At 41.5% G+C, this 21,909-nt stretch overlaps 1 protein-coding gene across 8 annotated transcripts in view; it reads right to left on the minus strand.

The window, feature by feature from the left end:
• Nucleotides 1-105: 105 nt before the first annotated feature.
• Nucleotides 106-21,909, minus strand: part of PHF21A (PHD finger protein 21A) — a 134,839-nt gene continuing 113,035 nt past the window's right edge. For 6 of the 8 annotated variants that reach the window (XM_083862804.1, XM_083862803.1, XM_083862802.1 and 3 more), the window contains 5 exons: nucleotides 20,356-20,519; nucleotides 14,126-14,281; nucleotides 12,468-12,543; nucleotides 12,032-12,135; nucleotides 106-10,157 (listed from right to left, as the gene is read on the minus strand). In XM_083862804.1, coding sequence (XP_083718930.1) covers nucleotides 9,903-10,157; nucleotides 12,032-12,135; nucleotides 12,468-12,543; nucleotides 14,126-14,281; nucleotides 20,356-20,519 — 755 coding nt within the window. In that variant the 3' untranslated portion in view covers nucleotides 106-9,902. Of the gene's footprint in view, nucleotides 10,158-12,031; nucleotides 12,136-12,467; nucleotides 12,544-14,125; nucleotides 14,282-20,355; nucleotides 20,520-20,585; nucleotides 20,609-21,909 lie in introns of all 8 variants that reach the window. The other 2 variants (XM_083862808.1, XM_083862807.1) reach the window with 1 other exon arrangement.

The raw sequence follows: 21,909 nt of genomic DNA on the forward strand, positions 1-21,909 counted from the left end.
CATTCTTGTTAAAACTGCCTGGTTATTAATTTTTCTCTGCTGTGAGCCTGCACACAGCAGAAGGGAGGGAAGGTAGCAGGAGGAGAGCAATGGAGGAGTAGCCCAAGGCACACAGGTGCCCTGTCAGCTCTGAAAGGGCTAGTGATGGTGACTGAAGTGGGCTTAAGGCTGATGGTTCCTGCTGAAACGGGACCCAGACAGCCTGCCCACACAGCCAGCACCCCTGAACTGGAGCCTGGGGCCTCATGGCTTAGGCACAGAGTCAGTTGAACCACACCCAGGTAGAAGAAGATGTGGTTGCATGTGGTGGTGCAGCAGCTCGTCCCTGAGAGCCTTGACTTTGTAAGACTCTTGGGAATAAAAGCCGGCTCTGAGGCCCCGCGAGACGCCAGCCTTGCATCTGCAGGGGGGAGGACAGGGATGCTTTGCCAGGAACAAGTGTTGAGGCTTTATTTGGGAAAGGGCTGTGAAGACATTGCTTATCACTGTGAAGCCAAGCACAGCTCCACCTCACCAGTCCCTAGCAGGCAGCTTTTGTTTAATACGGCCCAAGCTCACTGCTACTGTGCTGCTGCTGCACTAAGCAAGATCAGAGGATTAGATCAGGTTTAGACCCTGCTAGAGCCATGGTGGAGCAGAGATGGAGCAGGCCTCTTCCAGAGGATTCTTTGGTAGATAGGAGGCAACAGAAGCACTGACTCAGTGGTTGTTTTGGAAGGTGTGCTGGTATGCCTGTAGCAGGCGGGCTGTACACCATCATTTTCAGATCATCCTTCCCAGCCTAAACAGTCCCTAGCCCAAAATGTTCCTGCAAGGGTGGAGGTACCTGGAAGCAAGCCCAGCTTGGGTTGGTCTCCATGTGCCCTCTGCCGGGCAGCATCAGCTGGGAGGCTCCCACAGAGTAAGAGCCAGGGACATTGTCTGAACTGAGCACAGCCCCTTTTGGAGCTAGAATTCATTTCTCCTAACGTAGTGCCCTTCTCCCTGCCAAGAAAACGAGCCAGGGTGTTGCACAGCCCTCTCACAGAGCCATGCTCAGAAACCCCTCCTGGGGCTGGGGACTTGCTGTGGGCACTGCTACAGCCCCTGTGCCTGTGGGACCCACTGTCCCCACCTGGTACATACAGCTAAGGAGACAAGAGATTTTACTGTGTTTTATTTAGTAAAATGTTAAAATAAATAAATACAAATTGATCAGATGCTCTGTACCCCCTCCCCCCAACTTTAATTTGCTAAAATCTAAACACATTTGTACCAAAACTGAAACCACAAGGAACTTGAAGGCAGCAGATACTGCAGATCACTATGAGCATCAGGCTAAAAAAAATAGAGATATTTTAAAAACCCAAACCAGTTCACAAGTGGGTATTCTCATGGTGTGATTCTGTGACAACAGAGCAGTACCAGTCAGAAAGGGCATTTTACACCGGGGCCTGCAAGGAAGGGAGATTGGTGGGGAATGGGGCAGCACAGGTACCACTGGCTCGTGGAGGACAGAGCCTGTGGCTTTGCCATTAGAAACCCAGCTGGGAAAAGCTGCCATCGTCCCGTGCACCAGGCCCATGGCTGCAGGGACAGCACTGCCAGAACTGGTCACCAAAGTCCCCTGGAGAAATCAGACAGACTGGGGGAAGGACCAGGCTCAGAAACAGAGCCCTTCAGGGCTTCCTGCTCTGGGCCCATGCCAGGGCTCTCACTTTACAGCTCAGTTTTGGTGAAACACCAAGTGGGCGTGGGGGAATGGGAAGAAGCATGGCACACAGGTGGGGTGGTGGCATCAATAAATCTACGGAGATGGTGCTGCTGTGATCACAGGAACATGAAGCCATGATTGAAGCCTGAGTATTTTCTCCTAAACAAGCAGAGCTGCCCTCACAACCCTCCTGCCCTCAGCTGCAGACATGGGGGCTATTTGCAGAGTAGAGCCAGCCAGCTCCCCAAAGAAAACTCAGCATAGGCAGACACCCCAGACCTTGCAGGTGGCAGCAGCTCTCTACCACCTGTGTCCACTGCTGCTGACACAGCAAAGTTGTTTCCTTCCCCCACAGGAGCCTGGACAGGTCGGCACTAGCAGGCTTCCCCAATTCCTGCTGTTACCTTGCTTAATCTTTGCTTAATGGAGTTTGGAATATATGCTTTGCTTCTGTGGGGCTGTGAGAGGAAGCCAAAACACCTCTGACTATGTAAGATGGCACTTGGGGGAGACCCTGCAGCTGCCATTGGAGTAAAGCAGCTTGTGGGATATTACTGCTGCTGGCTCTGTTTGTGTGGGGCTGCCAGGAGCTGCCTGAGTCTCACGGGCTTATGCAGAAGCAAAAACCTTCCTTAAGGAGGGTCTTGGTTGCCTGTCATATATGACATTAGGAGCAACCCAGAGACAACACAGCTTCTGGAAGGGAGAGATGACAGGTAAGACACTGCCTGGCTCTAGAGTCAATCACTGTTTTGATGTCAGTGATAATTTAAGTAAAGAAACATAAGAGACTATGATTAGAAATTACACATTAGCCCAGAACAAGCAGAAACACGCAGCCTCCCGCCGCACCCAGCATGGGGCTCCTTTCAACAGTGCCTACCCCAGTGCCTGCAGCCATGGAAATCTGCTCTTCCAGAGTCAGAATTGCCAGTACTTGCCTTACAGAGGGGAACATGAGGCACAGAGCAACTTCCTTCCCTACCCCAGCAATTCTGGCCCCACCTGAGATGCCAACACCTGCATAACAAGCCAGGGAAATCCCTGCCCTTACACGTGCACAGCATGTATCTGTGCTGCTGCAGTATCAAACCTCAGTGCTGGGGATCCAAAATCAAGGGTGGCCACAGAACATAGCCCCAGGAGCTGCCCTGTTACACTGCCTCCCTTCCGCACTTGAGCTTCCCCAAGGCTCACTAAGTTCTGGCTGTTCATTAAGAAAATTGTTTTCTCGAAGCACAAAGGCAAGAATACTTCATTTGTTTTCCAACAAAACAGATGTAAGAAGGCTGGTGACAAAAGGGCAGGAATTGCTTTGGCAGGAGTTTACTTTTGCCAGTGTAAATTTAGGAAAAAGATGCAAAAGGTGGTGCCGAGCTGATCAATACTGCTAAGTGCTGCTGCTGCCTTTCTGTGCCAGCTCTCCACCCAGGACAGACAGAGCCACACTCACAAAGACTTTTGAGTTCCCCAGGCACTCCTGATAGTAAGCAAGTCCTTAAGTACTTCTTCCTTTCTAGAGCTAAGGACTGGGCTGAGTTTCTCTGTCTGAAGCCTTTGACATCTGCTTGGATAGTAGAGAGTGAAGAACAGGCACAGAGCTTATCCCTGGTTACACAGGAGAGCTGGGACAGCTGTTTTCCCAGGAGGTTGCCCCTTGGTCTGGCTCCTTAATGTAGCCTAGAGACAGGCCCTCAGCTCCTCACAGGTTACACTAAACTTAACACATGCCCCTTTTTAATTGCATTGGTGAAATGTCCCTTTCCATGTGTCCCTAAAGAAACCAGATACTGAGAAAACAGGGAGGCATAGCTCACACAGAGGAATTTTGGCACATTACTGCCAGATATGACAGCCTAGAGAGCAGGAATCTTGCACAGATACTCCAGGAAGTGGCTGAGAAGTACCTGAATCCTACTCCACGTAATCTCCCTCACTCACACAGAACCCAGGATCTCTGGGAGCTGATGCTGGTTTCAGCTAGGCTCATTGTAACACTTGAACTAGGAAGGTGCAACCACACCAGCAGAGCTGAACTTTTAGCTAGTTTTGAGAATGTTTATACCTAAGAAAATGTTTAATTAATACAATGCAGATTAGAATAGGCTCTAGCTGCCTCAAGGTCTGCTTGATCTGCATTACCTCCATGTTGTAGCTTAGGAGTCAAATAAGGTTCTTATCAGGATGGTATCACTCAGCAGCAGAAGCAGAGCTAGGGATGACTTAGTGCCTACTTCCTTTTCCATCTGCACCTAAGCAGCTCTTTTCTCTCACTACACCTTCTCCTTTTGGAATACAGACCAATCCATGTCAGAAACTGAGGTAGGATAAAAGAGTGGTTTTGTTCTACACTTTCCACTGAGCGTTGAAACCCTGTAACTGCAGGAATGCCTGTCTACTCAGAAGGGAGACCTATTTCACTCCTGGATTTTTCCTACCTTCACTTTCCCTCCTCATGTCTTTCCATATTTTTTCTCTCTGTTCTGCTTTACCCCACATAATCTTTGTTTCCTTTGCTGCTCCTGCTTTTTCTCTCTTCCTTTCCATCTCCAGCCCTGTACCACTTCTCAAAAGAGGCTTCTGTGCTTTAATTTGTCCCTTGCAGCATCCACCTCTGGCCTAGGGAGATGGGAAGCCCTGGCCTGGCTATTCTCATGAGATACACTGCAGGGACTTGCACAGCACAGTGATTTCCGCAGCATCCATGGTCTTGGCAAACCTCTTTTCCATTCACTACTCAAGTATTTTAGTAATACTGACAGGGATACAGACAGACTCTCAGAGAGGTAAGCTCTTGGTTTGCTGATACAAGCCCACAATTAAATTAACCTCTGGGAAAGGTGTTTGGCTTTTCATGGGTCTTTAATTACCAAGCTTACCAGTGCATGGTATAAATAATTTTCTTTATTGGCAAGTTGATCAACTATGTGCTCAGCCTATACAAGACACAATGATGCAGAAAGTTCTTGTCCCAGATAAGAGAGAAACAGGAGGGAAATGGGAGCTAAGGGTAAAGGATAGAGAGACTCATATTTTTCAAGTATTACGTTCCATTCTGTAGGAGTTACAAACAGGACTGAGGCTTAAAGAAGGATCTGAGTAAGACAGCAATAACCTGGAGACAAGACATCTGCAGCTCTCACTTTTCCTGATCCCATCTGATTTTTGGGTCATTCCCTGGTCCAGGTGTGACCACTAAAAACAAGGATCCAGCAGCATGTCACTGCAAGGTTTGCTCACATGCTCTCAGAAACCAGTACCTAGCTGGCTGCTGGAGAGTTCTTTGGACCTTTTGCCTTCTGAATGCCAGAAACTACAGAATTCATAGTGCTTGGGAATGGCCTTTGCTGAGGTAGTTTGTTGGCCAGGCAAGCCTAAGTGCCAAACAAATTAGCTGCACAACAAAACATCTTCCTCTTTCTCCAGATTCCTGACTCCTACATACTCATCAGAAAACTCTTTGCAGTAATCCAGCAAAGATTGAACTTGCCCTGGATCTCCGGAATTCCAAGGGCGGACAACAGGAGGTGAAGAAGGGTCAATATGATTCTAAAAAGACACAACAAACTCTGCCCGAAGGGGCATGTCCACAAGGAAGTGTATTATCAGTATTTTGGTGGTTATCTGAGCTGCTCACTGAGAGAGGCTCTCAGTAAAAGAGTGAATTTTGGTTTAACATTAAATGTGTTATTTTAAAACCAATTTTCATTAAAAGCATGTATTCATCATTAGTGCTTCAGAAGCAAAGAGGGTGGGGTGCAACCCAGCTGAGGAAAAGATAAGAGAGAAGCATATGCACTGCAAATTCACAAATGTTTTCTGCTGTATCTGCATGAGAAAGAAATTTCAGAGGTTATTCCCTGTATTGTGGGCTGCCACAGGTGATGGGGCTAAGAGGGATGTTTCACTCCAGGTTCTCCTGAATGCTGACCATGCTGCTTTTCAGGGCTGTCTCTGCAACAGTACAGGAAAAATAATTTGAAGCCAAGGAGGTCAGAATTAGGTTTCACATTTCTAGACATTTGGAATACAGATTTGCTTTCTTAAGCCTAGTAAAGATAAAATGCAATATTCTTTTTTTCTGCCAACAATAAAACCAATAGATCTGCCCATTAAATTATCACCTCTTTAATTTTCAGGTTTTAATTCATATCCCCACTGACAGAAACCTGCCTGCACCATAGAACAAAGCCCTGTTTTACTCATGCAAAACATTAGTTCATCCTACCAACATGGTAACTCCTGGCTAATGATGTCTTTGAAGAATCAGCCATGCTACTCACCCTACCTTCCAATCATCCCTAGAAGCATTGCTTGCTCCGTGTTTTGTACAACACTAAACCCGCCACTGGCTCTAAACAAAGACAATGAAAACACCAATGAGGATACTAATTCTTCTAGCCGGATCACAGGCTCACTTTCCCACTCTGACCACAACACACCTTTCCAGCTGTTTAAAGAACATGTTGTACAGAGAACGGAAAAAGAAACTTCGGCAACGCTTGCTCTGTTTCTGAGCAAAGGAGAAGGGTGACTTCTTAAAGCCCCTTAGCACTGGGCTGAGAGCCAGGACCATCTTTGATATGAGATTCCTTTGTGGTCTCATTTCTTCCCTTATAACAGAGATTTAAAAGTCACTTGTTTCCCACCAATGACAAGCAGTGACATAAGAGTTAGTTAATATCTTGACAGTGGTTTGGAAATACAAAACCACAGCCATCATGACAGCTTCCCAAAGAGCAGAAGGTTTTGTACAAACTCATTCTATCTCAAATATTACATGAGAAAAAAACTCAAACAAATACAAACCCAAAAGTAAAGCTTGATCTTTAAGCTGTCACTGAGTTTAAATTTCTCCCTTGATTGGAACCTCTTACAGCAGCTAGAAAAAAACAATTTTCCTCTCTATTTAGCAAACACCAAGTCCCTTCCACCCTATTGTTGGTAATTGGGTAGAGATAACCCAAATACACTGTGTCTACACAATCATTGCCAGTGTCAGCGCAGCCCTGGGAATGCTCTTTGCCTATCGGCTGATACTGTTGCAGAACCAGGAGAAAAAGCATCCCAACAGGATCGGTGAGAGAGAAAGAAAACTACCTAAGCAGCATCAAAAAGCCTAAGATATTTTTTCTGCCAAGTAATGATTAACTAAAGGCATCCTTTTACAGTCTGGAACACAATGCTGTAACAAAAGGGATATAAAAGCCTGTACTTATCTACTTAGATTCTAGAGACAAGCAGATGTTTCAGGAAAGCAGTAATAGCTGTTTTAACATCTCCTGGCTGGTTAGCTGTGTGCAAATTTAAATATGGCTACTAGTGAATTTCACTTCCATCGTCTCCTGAATCAGCAAACAAAACAGAAGGACTATCGAGTCTGCAGGCATCGCCTCCTACCTCCAAATAGTGAAGTGCTTCCAAGAGAGCTCAGGTTAACACAGAAATAAGAGCATGAGAACCACAAAGACTCTGCACACCTATCCCTGGAGATGGTCTCTTACCAGGAATGCTCGATGCTTCAGAAGATGCTGTTAAGAATCAACCAAGTGTTCAGCTGAAGATCAACATGTTCCAAAAGGCAGCTTCTCCTGAATATCTGGCTGTTAGCTGATGGCTCATATTCTATAGAAGGCTCATGTTCAGTTTGGTTTTGCTCTTCAACCCTTGAAATAGACAGTCCTTTTTTTAAATGCTGTGGTTTGCTGGCCTAGTGCTGCCCATTGGTAACTGGATTGATGAAAGGACATTTTTAGCATGATCCATTTTGACAGTGTCTGCCCAGCTGTCTCCCTGCCACTTCTGCTAACTTATCCTTCCAGCTCTGCTAGTTCCAGAACAGAACTCAAACATCAAAAGACAGAGTCAGGGTTATCACTGGTTCAGCTGAAAAGTGCATCTAAGAGTCACTTTCCCAACTGAGACAAATGTGAGAACTCAGGATATCAGTTCTGAGCTCAGAGCTGAAAATAGTGCACACTCCTACAGAAGGAATAAAAGTCCTTAAAGGGCAGAAGGGCAACCTAAAGGAAAGGGAATAAAACAGCTCCAAGAACCCCACAGAAGTCCACTTGGCTGGGGCAGAAAAGAAACTCTCTCAGGCTCTGTTGTGTCTGGAGTATTCACTTACTCAAAAATGCATCCTTGAAATGCAAAGCTTTTCTATCTTCCACTATGAACAGTTGAGCAGGTCTGCCTCGCCACCCAACACATGCTCTCAAGGCCACCACACTGGGGACACTGCCTCACCTTGTGTGTGCAGTGGCTCAACTATGCTCCCACGGGAAGTAAATGGAGTTTTCCTGGTACTTCCAGTGGAAATGGGCTTTCCCCAAACACATATGTGCAGTAGTGAAACTAGACAGCTCTGGGATACAAGCCAATGTGACCAGAATCAGCATCCTAAACTGAGCCAGACCCCACAATCAGGAAGCACAAGGCAAGCTCTGCTGTCCAGAGTGAAAAGATTATACATTAGAGATGAACTTCTTGAACAAGAGGAGATAACGGAGGGTGATTTCAGTCCAACTCACTGTCTTTCATTTTCAAGCTTGAATCAGTCTGTATCACAATACTATTAAAGCCTTAAACAAGCACTCTGCCAACTGCTTTTCTCTGGGTTATAAACACATGGAAGAATGGGAGAGAGATGGTAACAGCAGAGACAAGCCTGGGAGATCCTCCAGGTGGGGTGAGATCCAGCACTGTAGGACTTGATTGTCTTTAGACTTTAGCAGTAGATGTATGGTAGAACCTATAGAAACTGTCCCATTAGATTTTAGAACACAAACACAGCAGAATGTCATAATAAATAAGCAAAGTCTGTGTTAAAAAATTCTAAGTACACAGCGTTTTCTCCAGTTCTGACACCTTTTTAATAGAAATCACTTGTTTAGGAAACAAATAGCACTTTTGTAATTTTTTTTACAATGTTTCTTACCTTGATCTTATTTTAAGTAACACTAGGAAGACCTCAATATCTTTTATTTTCCTTTTTAATTTAAAAAAGTTGGGTTTTTTCCCCCAGATACAAAGATTTTGCCCTTGCATAAAAAAACAGTGCCCAAAACGATGACACAAGGACTCACAAAGACTCACTGTATCTCACTGACACTATTACTTCTAATCTATACCATGCAAGGTCCCATCTACCTCTTTAATTAGACTGTCAGCCTGAAAAACAGCTTTTCTATTCCTTATTTAGTTCTTGTTACCAAAAGAAGAGAAAGGAAGTGAAAGAAAAGGACATTTCTCTGTTGACTTCACACATCTGGGTTATGTGCTACTTTGTTCAGGATACCTTTGTTGTTTATAAATACAGAAAAGGGATGGAATCTCATTTTCAAGTAATTGATGCACATTTTCTCCTGGGACACCTCCATCCAATGCTCCAAGCTGACCCTGGATTCTGGCCCTCTATTTTCCCATTCCCCAAACAGACTTTCTGGATGAGTGTGAGGACCCACAGGCTCTCAGGCACATGGTGTGATTCTTGGGGTGTCCTGCATAGGGCCAGGAGTTGGACTCAGTGATCCTGATGGGTCCCTTCAAACTCAGCATATTCTATGATTCTGTGTGCTGGTTACTCAGTGAAAAGTCCATCTCCTTTCCTTTTGTACATCTCCTGTCTAAACAATAGTAAATACTGCTTATTTGATAGACTTGTCCCTTCTGGGCACTGGGATTTGATAATTTATATTTCTGGTTTTTTGGTTTAATAGTACTGAGAGTTTAGAAACAGGAAAAGCCCATAGGCTCTTTGGACTTGTTTTTGTTTTCCCCTAGCTAAACAAACTGTTCTGCAAATAGGAACTTGAAACCTGCTCTCCTCCCTTATCCCTGCTCCTCACCCCAAACAAAAATAAAACAAACCTATAGTGGCTGTGGAGGCTGCTGCAGGCACACACTGGTGTAAAATATAGAGAGAGTAAATATATTATTTCACTTGGCATGGTGCTGGCAAAGAACCCCCAGCTGGCACTATTCATGTAACATGATCCAAACTTCGCATGTACACACAGAATAAGAAGGATCAATTGGCAAACTCCGGTGCCGCCTGGCACAAGCATCTTCACGCTCTCTCTGGAACCAAAGAACTAAAGAATTCTGCACTTTCCAGAAGAAATCCAGTTTTGCTTTTCTAGAGTTTCTTTATTTTGCTCTTTCTCCTCGCCGCCACCTCCCTTGGCTCCTTCTTAACTTCACTGTGTTATTTAGTCTCATCGCCCTTGTTACAGTTCACCATGCAGCTCTGGGAAGGGGAGGGGGCTAAGGTGGAGGTGGCAGCATTAGTATTGTTAGTGGAGTCCATGCCGTTGGAGATGGCTACTGAATTGACCTCAGAGTTTATGGGTTTTGAAAGGTCGATGCCTTGGATGAGGCGGATCAGCTGTTTTACCTTCTCCAAGGAGCTGTGCATCTCCTTCTGTTTTGCAAGGATGGTATTCTTCATTTCCATGCATTTCTACAGCAAAGCAGAAAATCAGTAATAAGTTTGAGCTTATGAATGAAAGAAGGCAAGAGAAGGAATATGATGTTCACAGATCTAAATGTAAGTACCCAGAAAAGACTGCAGCTGCAACTTCACTTTTCCAATCTAGAAGAAAAGAGTCTCTAGGCTGTGTTGAGAGGAGAATTCATATTAGCAGGCTGAGGAAATAATTTGCCAAGACATAGCTGTCACCTGGAATGGCTCCCTTTTGTTGCAAGGTGTTGTGCAAATGAACACAGACAGCTCCATCCTTTTGTGTTTCTTTTGAAGGAAAACTTCCAAGTGTACATTCTTACTATTTTTTCTATTAGTACTGCATTACTGGAATTTCTTTAACTCAGATCTGCAAGCTCAGGCATCCCACTGCAGCTGACTGCTGTGTGCAAACCATTAATGGGATACAGCCTTTGCTTCCACATACATTTTAGCAGGAACATCACTTCCTTCTCTCAATAAGTAAAAGGGCACTTGAAAAGGAAACCAAACTCCTCTTCACTTGAAAATCTTATTTTGTGGCCACTTAATTCCCTTAGAAGTGGTAGTAACATAGCTAGCTCATCAGCTAAGCATCAGGGCAAGATAACTTTAAAAAAAGCCCACAAATGATGTTTCAAGCGTGGAAAACTGCTTATATGTATATTTGAAACTCACAAAAATGAGGAAACAGTAGCTATGTCTGTTACGTTCAGGTTTTTACATGAAGATGACAACCTTCCTACATTTATCCATGATGATCTCCAGACACTGTTGGTTTTAGCTTTACTGTTTTCACATGCAGCACATGGCATCATAATAACTAACACACTGAGATCTAATATGCCTGTTTCAGACAGGTCCTTTTAAACATGAACATTATCCTCACCCACTGCCAATCCCTCATGTTAAGGCCTTGCATCAGCCCGAGTACATCACTGAGAAACAGTGTTAGTTGTCTAGTGCTGCTCAGGTTACACTCAGCTACTGCTAACCAAAAGGTGACAGTTCCCAGGACTGCTAACCAGCCCTTCACAATCGCTGTATTTATACTGACAGCACTGAGGGGGTCTGTAAACATGGGACACTTTTGCTGTAATAGGCAAAGACAGACAGCCTGGAAAGCGCATCTGTATCTAAAAAGTCTGTAATTTTGAATCCAGTCTTACAGATGCTGCCTGACGGGAGATTTAGCTTTTTTTCATTATATGATACTGAGTAGGGCTGCACCAAGGAGGGGCTCAAACTTTACACTGGCATCTCAAGAGACTAATCTGCACATTAAGGTGAGAAGAGTGACCAAATCATTATGTATGTTCCAATTACTGGAATAAACTAAGGTGGAAACTAAGGTTTCTGGTTTGAAGTATGACACTGTCTAGTTAATACCATGCAGAGGCATGTGCAGTGTCCAGTTACTGACTGTCAAAGCAACACATTGAGTTCCTGAGAGTCAGCTATGAGTAAATGGTCACTTTTGCATCAGAAAGTTCTGGAGAGTGCACCAAGGCTGTAACTCTCACTACAGACTGAGGCTCAATCACTCTTGTTTAAGTGAGTCACCAGAGAGTTGGAACTGCCCACAGACAAAAATGCTCTGGGACATTTTTGTCACCTGCTGATATTCTGTGTCACCATATGTCTACCTACATGTTCAGCATGGATCATGTATAAGAGACTCAATGTAAGTATATGTTGTCTTTATTTCATTCCTGCTCCCCAAAGTCCTAAAAAGCAAAGGAAAGGACTCACTCAATTCTAAATAAATCTAGAGGATGACAGGTCTAGTATATGGACTTGCTCTATAATAGTTTTCTCCATGCATAGTGGCACCAGAACATGGGTGAAGGGTTATTTGGAAGGACAGTACTCACTGTTATAGAATTGCTGAGCTGTTTGACCTTCTGCTCTAGTTGTTCTCTTTCCTGTTTTAAATCTGAACTCCATTTAAGTAGTTTCTGTTTTTCCTCTTCTTTTGCTGCAAACCAGAGTATGAAACAGAATATTTAAAATATTTGTCTTACAACAGTGGATAGAGGGTCTAAACTGCTTCATGTAAAGAGGAGAATTGTGTTTAAACCAATGCTTAAGAATTTGTGCACTGAATCACTCCCAAAATGTTACCTACACACACAAGCACGACAGGCTTAAGACATATTTAGACTGCTATTTTCACTTCACTAATGATTAAGGTTATTTCCTTTTGTATGACAAAATTTCCTTTGGTAAAGGAAGTACCATTCTATCCCAATCCCAAAATAGCATCTTCCATTATTAAAAGTGAAAGAAAAGTGTTCATCATTTTCTTACCTGCTTTATATGCAATATATGAATGAACAATTGCTAAAGTTCCTGGCCATGGGATTGCTTCTTCCTTCTTTAGCATCTGAAAGAAAATTTTCATAGAGATTTAGCTGGTAAAACGCCTACCTCAGACAAAGCAAAAGAAGAGCAAGAAAGAGGGAAAGATGGAGGATTTTCTTTCATGGCTATCATTAGCCTCAGCCCTGTTAACACGAAGCTTCACAGACCTGATCTGAGATTTAACAGAGGGAATTATTCACAACTGTATTGTGGCTCCCACAAAGCAAGCCTACTTCTTACAAATGTCAGCATTTTCCTAAATTCGTTTCACAGCCACCAATAAAGCCTACTAATGATACTGGACAACTTAAAAGAGGAATGAAAGGATAATACATCTGAACTCAAAACTTGCCAGGAGATATAAACATTACTTCACAGTTCAGACAAATTGCTGATCTTAGTTGTTCTGGGAAAAAAGTTTTCATGCTGCAGACATACACCACACCATACATTCAAACATCACACTTCTGGCTAGTAAAACATGAAACTGTCCTATTACCCCCTCTTATCAGAATCAGATACTTGTAAACTCTCTTTATAACTCTCATTTATGTCTTTCAGATCCTTCTTACATTTTGCTTCCTAACAAACTTTAAGAGGAAAGACACATATTCTTAGTATGTGATCAGAGTGGTGTCTCAGAAGACAGAGAACTTGGTCAGTCTATAGTGAAGTTACTCAAATTTCCTCCTTAATTTTGTTAGAAGCTATCACAGAAACATGAAGAGGAGAGATAAGGTGAGAGTAGGCAAGAGCAGGAATACCCAAGACATAATACTCCCTCCTCTCTGGCAACTACTGACCAAGTCACTTGAGTTGTGCATTTCCATTCTTCTGAGCTGCACATCATAGGTCAGGCTGTTTTCTTATGCTACCACCTGGTGCACCAAAGGCCATGTGGGTGACCAAGGAATGTGCTGTGTTAGACAGGACACAGCTTCAGACTGCCTATTATCAGCAATCATTTGCAGCTTCTAGAGTGCCATGGAAGGGTTATGAATACAACACTTTACTTCTTCATCTTGTAATCTCAATGCAATTATAAACAAAATATTAAAATATAGCCTGCTCACTTCAACTGTACATTTTCAGAGAGTGACCTAGAAGGAAACTGTTCACCCATACTCACTATAATCATGCTGGATGATATTATTAAAGAGATCATTGAAGACAATCTTTCTGATGTTTGATTTATATAACCAAAGAGGGGCTTATATTTGCCCTATCTATCTAGGTAGGCTTGTGCAAATGTTTTATTTATTTGTCCAGAAGAATATATACTAATAACTTTTGAAGAAACAATGAACTTAAGATGAACAGCAGAATTTCTATGGGTTGTAGACAATCTTTCCCAGAAGTCTGTATACTTTGATCCAGAAAAAGAGTAAAAACATAAGGGTAAAAAATAAAGACCTCAAATTCGGAAGCAAGTTTTGTATTAGCACATATTCCAACAGAGGTAATAATTCAATAAAATTCACACAAGCCTTATACCATATGAAACAGATTTGTCTCTAAGTAACCCAAGCAATCTGGTTATTTTCTTTAACACCAAAAATATCTTCACATGCATCGTACATAAGTACCCGTCTGTCAAACAATACCTGGTCTTGACATTTGGGACAGATCCACATGCCCTTGGGAATGGTTTTCAGAGGTGGGTCCAGACAATCCAGGTGATAAACACGTGAACATGTGTCACACATCAGCAACTGCCCACTTTTTCTGCAAACACTGCAAAAATCCTCATGGATATCGCCCTACAAAATTGAGGGGAAAGGTTTTGGGTGAGAGAAAGCGAGAGAGGGAAGGCAAAAAGTGAACCTTGACCTTTGATATCTACATCTTAGTTGAATTAAAGGTTTACAGCACAAACTATTTCTAAGGATATTCCAAAAGATCAAGCCCTCTTTAGACTGTGAAACAGAAAAAACATGCCAGATGCCAGAAACACTGACATCTGTCCTCCCAAGGCAAAATAGCAAACGCTTATTACTATAGCTTCTCTTAACAACTGCTACCCCATAGCCCTTCTTTAAAATTCCCTCCTTACCCTGATCTTTTATTTGCCTGAAGTGATGAGCTACCCACTCTCTTAATCCTCTTGATTTTTGGATGTAAGCCCAACTCCACTCCAGGAATGCTGATTAGGCTGTCTCTTGCCAGTAATAGTATGTAAGAAACCCCAACTGAGTGACTTTAAAAAACCACTGTTAAATATTTAGGTCACCTTTAAAAATGAAACTGTAAGGAAAAGGTGTTGTGCTTCTAAATGAAAAAGAATAGAAGTAATTATGTTCTGAGACAATTCTTTTTACTTCACTGGGGCTACCTCAAGTTGCATCAAAACAGCTGTGACTTAAAACTTTCTCATTCTCTATAGAGAGTGGATTGTTTCATCACTAACAGAGACTGAGAGCCAGCATGAAAGAGTACCAAGAAAGATTTTCTAACATTTTTTTAAAAGAAAGAGATGAAAAAATGACTGGCTGTGTCTTTTAAAATAACTAGATTTAGTTACTGTTGCATTTCCATCAGAGAGAGTTTTTTTTCCTACAGCCATTAACATCCCAAAAAGGTATGTCTGATTTTTGTTTCTTTTTTTTTCTTTCTCTCTCTCCCATCTTGTTTTGATTTGATTTTTGGATATTTGAACTAAGAGGCATAATAGAAAGGTGGCTCAACATTCATAGAGAAAGCAAGGGGCACCCCACCCTCTCCACTGGGCTGTCCTGGCAATTTCACATGTTCAAGGCCCCATCTGGTGTCTGAAGTACACATTTGGTCACTGACTTACAATGAAGTTTCACACACACCCTAGATTTGCAAGACTGCAATCATAAAATGAGTGTGTGGAGCAGAACTGTGGGTACCCACTCTCCTGTATGAAATACCATCAAGGTTTCATTTTGGTGTAGATCATCTCTTCACATGTGCAAACGATTTCTATCACTTTGGAGCGATAGCAGATTTGGCTGTGCACTCACACATTAAGGTGCCAGGCAAGAAAAATTACAGTAATCTCCACTATGGATGACATAATACACATGTAAAAAGAATGACACTTGAGCAATCTGCTCAGGTTTCTACTTCCCAGCTCTACTGCTGATGAGGCCCTTCTTCAAAGGGAAGGCTTTTCTTAATTCCCAAGGTTAACGCTGATTTCATGTTTTGTAAAGGATCAATGGTCAGTGAATTTTCAGTGCCATGTTTAGGATCCATAACTCCCAGGGATCATTGAGAGCTGAGTTATGGTATTACTTCAACCTTTAACACCAAAGAGTTGCTCCGTGTTAAATGAAGATCTAAATGAGAGATATTTCATGCTTCTTGTGAAGTGAGGTGGTGTAACCAGGCTGGGAAGAATTTCTTTCCCTCTATCATGCATTCTCTGAGTACAAGGAAAAGGCAGCGAGCAAGAGATATCATATAACCTAAAATAAAATCTGCTTCAAGATAAAGAGAAGTTTAAGAGGGGAATTCTCTCATTTCAGAAAAAAAATCTAGAGAATTCTAGATTTCTCTATTCTAGAGAATTATGTATCCTAAGATGCATTAGTTGCCACAGACTACACAATGGCTCTTGGTAACAAAGTGCAAAATTACTGGTGTGCCAAAACCCAAACCTGTTACGTCTCATACCCTGCGGAAGTAGTCCTACAAAAGAGACATGTATGCAGTTTATTTTTGGGGGGGAGACATTTAGAAATTTAGACTCAGAATATCCCAAATTCAACTGAATGCTGCAAAACCTGTAGTGATACAGGTGACTAGTGTGCAGTGCAGCTGAATGCATGGAGATGCCAACACATGCACAGAATTCACAGTCCTATTTTTGGTAATGCAAAATTCAGGGCAATTCCTCAGAGTTAACAACTGTCCTTACCAAAATCCCAGCCAATGTTTGATTACAAAAAAATGCCCCAGTTAATGGGCAGTTAATACATATATGCATAAAGGGAGGACTGGCATTGGTGTTGTGACATGCACCTACTAACCTCAGCTTCTGAAGCAGCTTTGTGTAGGCTATAGCCAGGAAACTTAGGCTAGAGCAGAGAGCCCATTGAGGCTGCTCAGACATGCTACTGCCTGAAGTGACTGAAGAATAATTTCAGAACAGATACCATAAAAGGTGATTTAACATCACTTTCTGCTCCACTTCCTTTTCACAAGGGACCAGGAAAATAAATTTAGGGTTTCTGGACAGTTAACAGTTTTCTTTATTTTGATAAGGTAAGGTGTCTAGAGCAACAGGGCCTGGCTTTAGGCAACAAAACTGAATAATACAGTAACAAAAGGAGCTTTTGTGCTTGAGTTTGTAATACCATACTTGTATGTACATTTCATTGGAATAACATGGGAAAACTAAATATTCTGCAACATGAATTGTTCATGATTATATAAATAAAGATGATCTTAGTGTATGATGTAAGTGAATTAAATTATCAGATGCAATACTAATTCTGGCGTATTCTAACTTTTATGGGCTTGACTTTGCAATCTGAGTGTTCGACAATGCTCCTCTCAACTGAAAAACTGTTTTGATATAAGTGTTCACTAATAAAAAGGCATTTTGTGACTAAAGACTTGAATCATCACTAAAACAGAGATATTTTTTTCACAATTCTTACTTCTAAATAATAGACTTTCAGAGGCAATTGCTATCTTCCAGGTGAAGATGGCACTACTGCATGAGGGAGAACCACACATAACACATAAGTGGCTCACGTAACCATTTGGCAAGACAATGGCCAAATAGGAAAAAGGGGCAAAAAATATGGAGAGAAAAAAGAAAAGGTTTTGCTCAATCCTGCCTACTGCATTATTTCCTTCCTTTTCTCAGGTTCTAGACCTACTTTCTACCCCTCCATCCTTATCACCAATCTCATCTTAAGTTTCTGCTTCATCCTCCCTTCAAAATTTCTCCTTGTCATTCAGAGAATAACATTTCAGGAGAAATTCAAAAAGGCTGTTCCGGTCCACTGTTCCTGATGCCAAGTGCTTGGCCTGATTTGCAATTTTCATAGGCTGGCTGAACACATAGATTACTCAAGTGCTGAATCAAATTTCCATTTTAAAGCCTATAGGAATTAAACCCTTAATGCAAAAATATTTTAAAGATAGGCAAAGCTGCAATTTTCTTCTTTATCTGTCTGATGAACTGCTCAATTATTTTAACTGAGACTTCTGAAATAGCCTTTTCCTTAGACATACACTTGTGGTTTCAATTTTAAGAGTTCAGAGTTCCAAATCCGAGCCTGTAACTACAGAAAACATTTTCTGTCCTATCTAGAGATATTCCTTTCTATATTCACATCATCTGCTAGCAGTGTAGACCCTCTTCAACACGACATGGTTGGGCCTCACTGCCAATAGAAGTGATCCTGATTGCTCTATATGCCTTCTCATTTCACCCTGCATGAAGCTGGCACAAGAATAGTTGTGTCTATAAAATTAACTGGATTAGAGCATGATCCTGGCTAAGACTAACAATTTTTAGCTATGTCAGTTCCCTTATGCAGATCACTATGTGGCCTCAGATGTATCTGTGCTGAAACAACACAGGAGGCATTCAAGGGATGAAGAAAAGACTGCTGGTGACTGGCAGGATAGGTGTCTTCAATGGTAGCCCCTGGAATAAACTGTGCCATGCATTTCAGTGGATCTTGTATGCTCCATCAATTTGAGTTGCAAGGATCTTAAATATCAAAGAACTAATGTTCCTCTTTGTCTTCACCACCAGCACGACTTGAACTATTACTGTTTAAATACAGAGTACTTTTCAAGCCAAGGATGTTAAGATTTTTACAAGTATTGATAAGTTCTCAAAACTCAGACAGAAAAAGTACACAGCATGACAACTACATAAATATTTGGAAACCAAATCAGAAAAAAGTGACTGTGCAAGCTTATACAGCAATCTTATTAGAACATATTAACAGAACACCTTCCATCTTATGATGGCAATTGGAAACAATTTCTTTCTTTACAACTAGCAAGTAAGAATTATAAAACTTAACAAAGAACAGGTATTTGCCTCCTTTCTGATATTTTGCTGTCTCTGAAGATTCACATTTTGCTTCATAGCTTATTTTTAATTAAAAAGTTTTTTTGAGCATTCTGAAGTATATTTTCTACTTTCACATGTATTTTATTTTAAATAGATTTCAACACCAAGTACTTCTGAAAATTCTACCAAATTAGTCCAACTGATAGTGAATATGTACTGAATGTGACTTTGGTATAAAATTCTTTAGAAATATCAAGCTCCTTAAAAATGTTAAGTCTGTTGCATACATATAAACTAAAGGGCTTGTCTAGAAAACGTTAAAGGGGATTTACATATGATTTTAAAGGAGAAAGAGTGCTATTGCTCTGTATTATGGTATGTTCAAGTAAGAGAGAATGTTTGTTACCTGCTAGGTAATCTTCCCTTGTCTCGTTTAAATCACTTCAATTTTCATTAATTAATGTATATTAAAGCAATCCAGAACCCAGGCCTAAATACAATCCTAATTCAGAAAATTAAGTGCATTCAGAACTAGATTTGAATGCTACAGAAATTTATTCTTGGTTTAGCTTGCTGCCATCAGGCACTGCAGAAAACAGGGCAACAACTCATCATACTCATTTGAGAACTCTTACACAGTAGGAAAAGACTCAGCAGTATACACACACATCAGAGATGGAAAAAAAAAACCCCACCACACTATCCAGTCCTTCTCTTGGAGCCACTGTAAAATATGTGCTCTTCATCATATTTGCAAGTCATCTGTACTGCTTATTTTTAAAAGTCCACAGAGATGGAGCTGTCCCATCGTATCCATGAGGAGCTGTTCCACAGTACCCATTTATTTGGCTGTCAGGAAAGGGTTTTTGCAGTCACGTGCTAATCTGCTCTCAAAAATGACCATATAAAAGAGAACCTTGTAATTCCATATGTGTATTCCCTGGGTATGAGAATTGCATCTATTTATTTCAGTGCTTCAGATACACTTGTACTACTCCTATTCCTGTTACCTCTGCAGAACAAATACAGTTCAGAGGCAAGGAACTGGCTTCTATTCCCCATTCTACGTGGTCAGTAGAGTTGGTCTCTCAGTCCACATTCTTACAATGGTGCAACTGGAAAAACCCAGCTTTTCCTTAAAGGCCGTTTCAGATAGTCGGGCCTCAAGTATATGTGACTGTCTTTTCTAAAAAAGAAATGCAGAAAGATATTGTAGCGCCACTATGAAGAAATAAGCAAGCACCTTCTGATTCTTAAGCTGTGCCCTGTAAATACCAGTCTTCTAAAAGCAAGCTCTTAAATGAAAGTACACTCCAGCTCCTGAGGACTGTTTTACCCCTACTGAAGCCACAACACACTTTCTGCCAAATTAGTGCCACAAATGCTGCTCCTGGCTGTTCTGCATGACGAAGCAGTTTCCATCCTTCTCTCATTATAGAAACACAACTTTTTGTTATTATGGCCTATTACTTTTCATTTTCCCCTTCCCCACCTACCCCCCACGCCCCCTGGCCCTTTTTCATGGATGACAGATTCAATTCAGTCAGACAAGATCTCAGACACTACACAAAGGAAAGGAGCTCATCTAGCATGCCTGGTGCCTCCCAATGTTTCAATCCACTGAAGGAGTTATAAATAAAATCTCTAACAACATAGGTGCAGGAGGAAAAAATGGAAGGGTTTTAAAAAAATGCTGGACTGTTTCACTGCACTGAATCAGGACAAGTGACGAGTGAGCTTGAAGAAACAAAACCTGCAATGATTTTCCTCGTGTCTGTTTTGCGCAAGTTTCTATAAGTAACCCCCTCCCCAAGAGTTACTTACGTCTGTGGAGCTGGGGCTAGGCAGGGACACGGGCTGAACAGCTGCAGGGAAAGTAAATGTGGTCTCTGTCTTTTCATTTTCAGGGGAGTCAGGATAACTGGACAGAGGGGACGTGGGGGTCAAAGCCCCAAACCCCAACACCGTGTTGTATTTAGGTGGACGACCTACATATTAACAACAGGGAACACAAACAAAAAAAAAAAAAAGAAAGGAAAAATGATCTTACATACCTTTGGCCAGTGGTCCTCATTGGCTAGCGTGAAAAAGGAAATGATGTAGCACAGAGAGGAAGTTAATACAAAAGTTACAAGTGGAAGGACAGAAGCAAAGATTTAAACAATTTTTAGAAATCTTTAAGTAGAATTTTGCAAGGAAAGAACATTTAAAAGATGTATTTCAGAAGGAAATAGAAATAAGCTCTGTAGAGGGTCAAAGAATCATTCCCACAAAAGCAGCATGGGGACAGTTGCTACTCCTAAAAATGAGGCTATTCAGTTTTTAGGGGAAAAATGTTGGCATCGAAGCTCCACAGAAGCTACAATAACTACTATTAAATCCTTTCTTCTGTTATCCCATACCTCCCTATCTTTTTAAGTGCCAGCATAAATCTACACAAAGGTTAAGTCCTTTATCAGAGGCCAACACTCACCACTCCCTTACTTTTCTTCCCATTTTTTAAACCTGTTAATTCACAGATCAGCATTTTCTACCCTACAGCATTTTTTAAATTAGGTTACCTAAGAACAGGTCTTGTTTTCTGACCCATAACTACTATCAGTTTTAACCTATCACTGGTCTACTGCAACCCCCTCCAAATTCTGTGTTCTTTCTTAAGACTTTCTCAGCCAAGTATGTTCGATTATGCACAATTCCTAGATACCCCTTTAGACTAGCAGATGTGCAAAATGTCTTCATAACAATTCTTATAAAATTATGAATGCAAAGAAAGACAGCAAAAACCCAGTATGCAACCATCAATTCTGCCTTCCTTCTCCAGGGTAATTTATGGATATGTAAACATAAAGGAGTTAGGATCTGGGAATAATTCCCCAGATCTTATGTTTACAGATTGTCAGACTATACTTATTAACATGCTAAACCTTGCATTTAAGGTCTGGATATGTTCCAGAACTAAGTATGTCCTTGGAAATGGATTTCTGCTAGTGATGTCCAGGGGTGAAATTTTTGACATGCTCAGCACCATCTATAATTAAACTAAAGCTCTCAAGGGCAAATGCTTACAAAAGCTTTTCACTCAATATATTGGTGTATTAAATTACAAAACAAATGTATACTTCCAAATCTTTTGTCAATTGAAAACATGTGCTACTAATTTGGTGCTGATACAATGTAAAGGCTCACAACAGGGTGTGAGGAAAAAAACAGAAAGTATAATAGTCAGTTGCAAAAACAGGCTAAGGAGTATCGAGTACAAATGCGTGCAATCATTTTCATTGATACAGTAATTTTTCACTATAAGGTCTAAAATAAAATTAAGAAATCATTACTAGAAGAAGGAACTTTTACTTATCTACAGAGTAAATGCAAAAACTC

The sequence above is a fragment of the Zosterops lateralis genome (assembly GCF_965231275.1).
Source record: "Zosterops lateralis genome assembly, chromosome: 6".
Classification (NCBI taxonomy): domain Eukaryota; kingdom Metazoa; phylum Chordata; class Aves; order Passeriformes; family Zosteropidae; genus Zosterops; species Zosterops lateralis.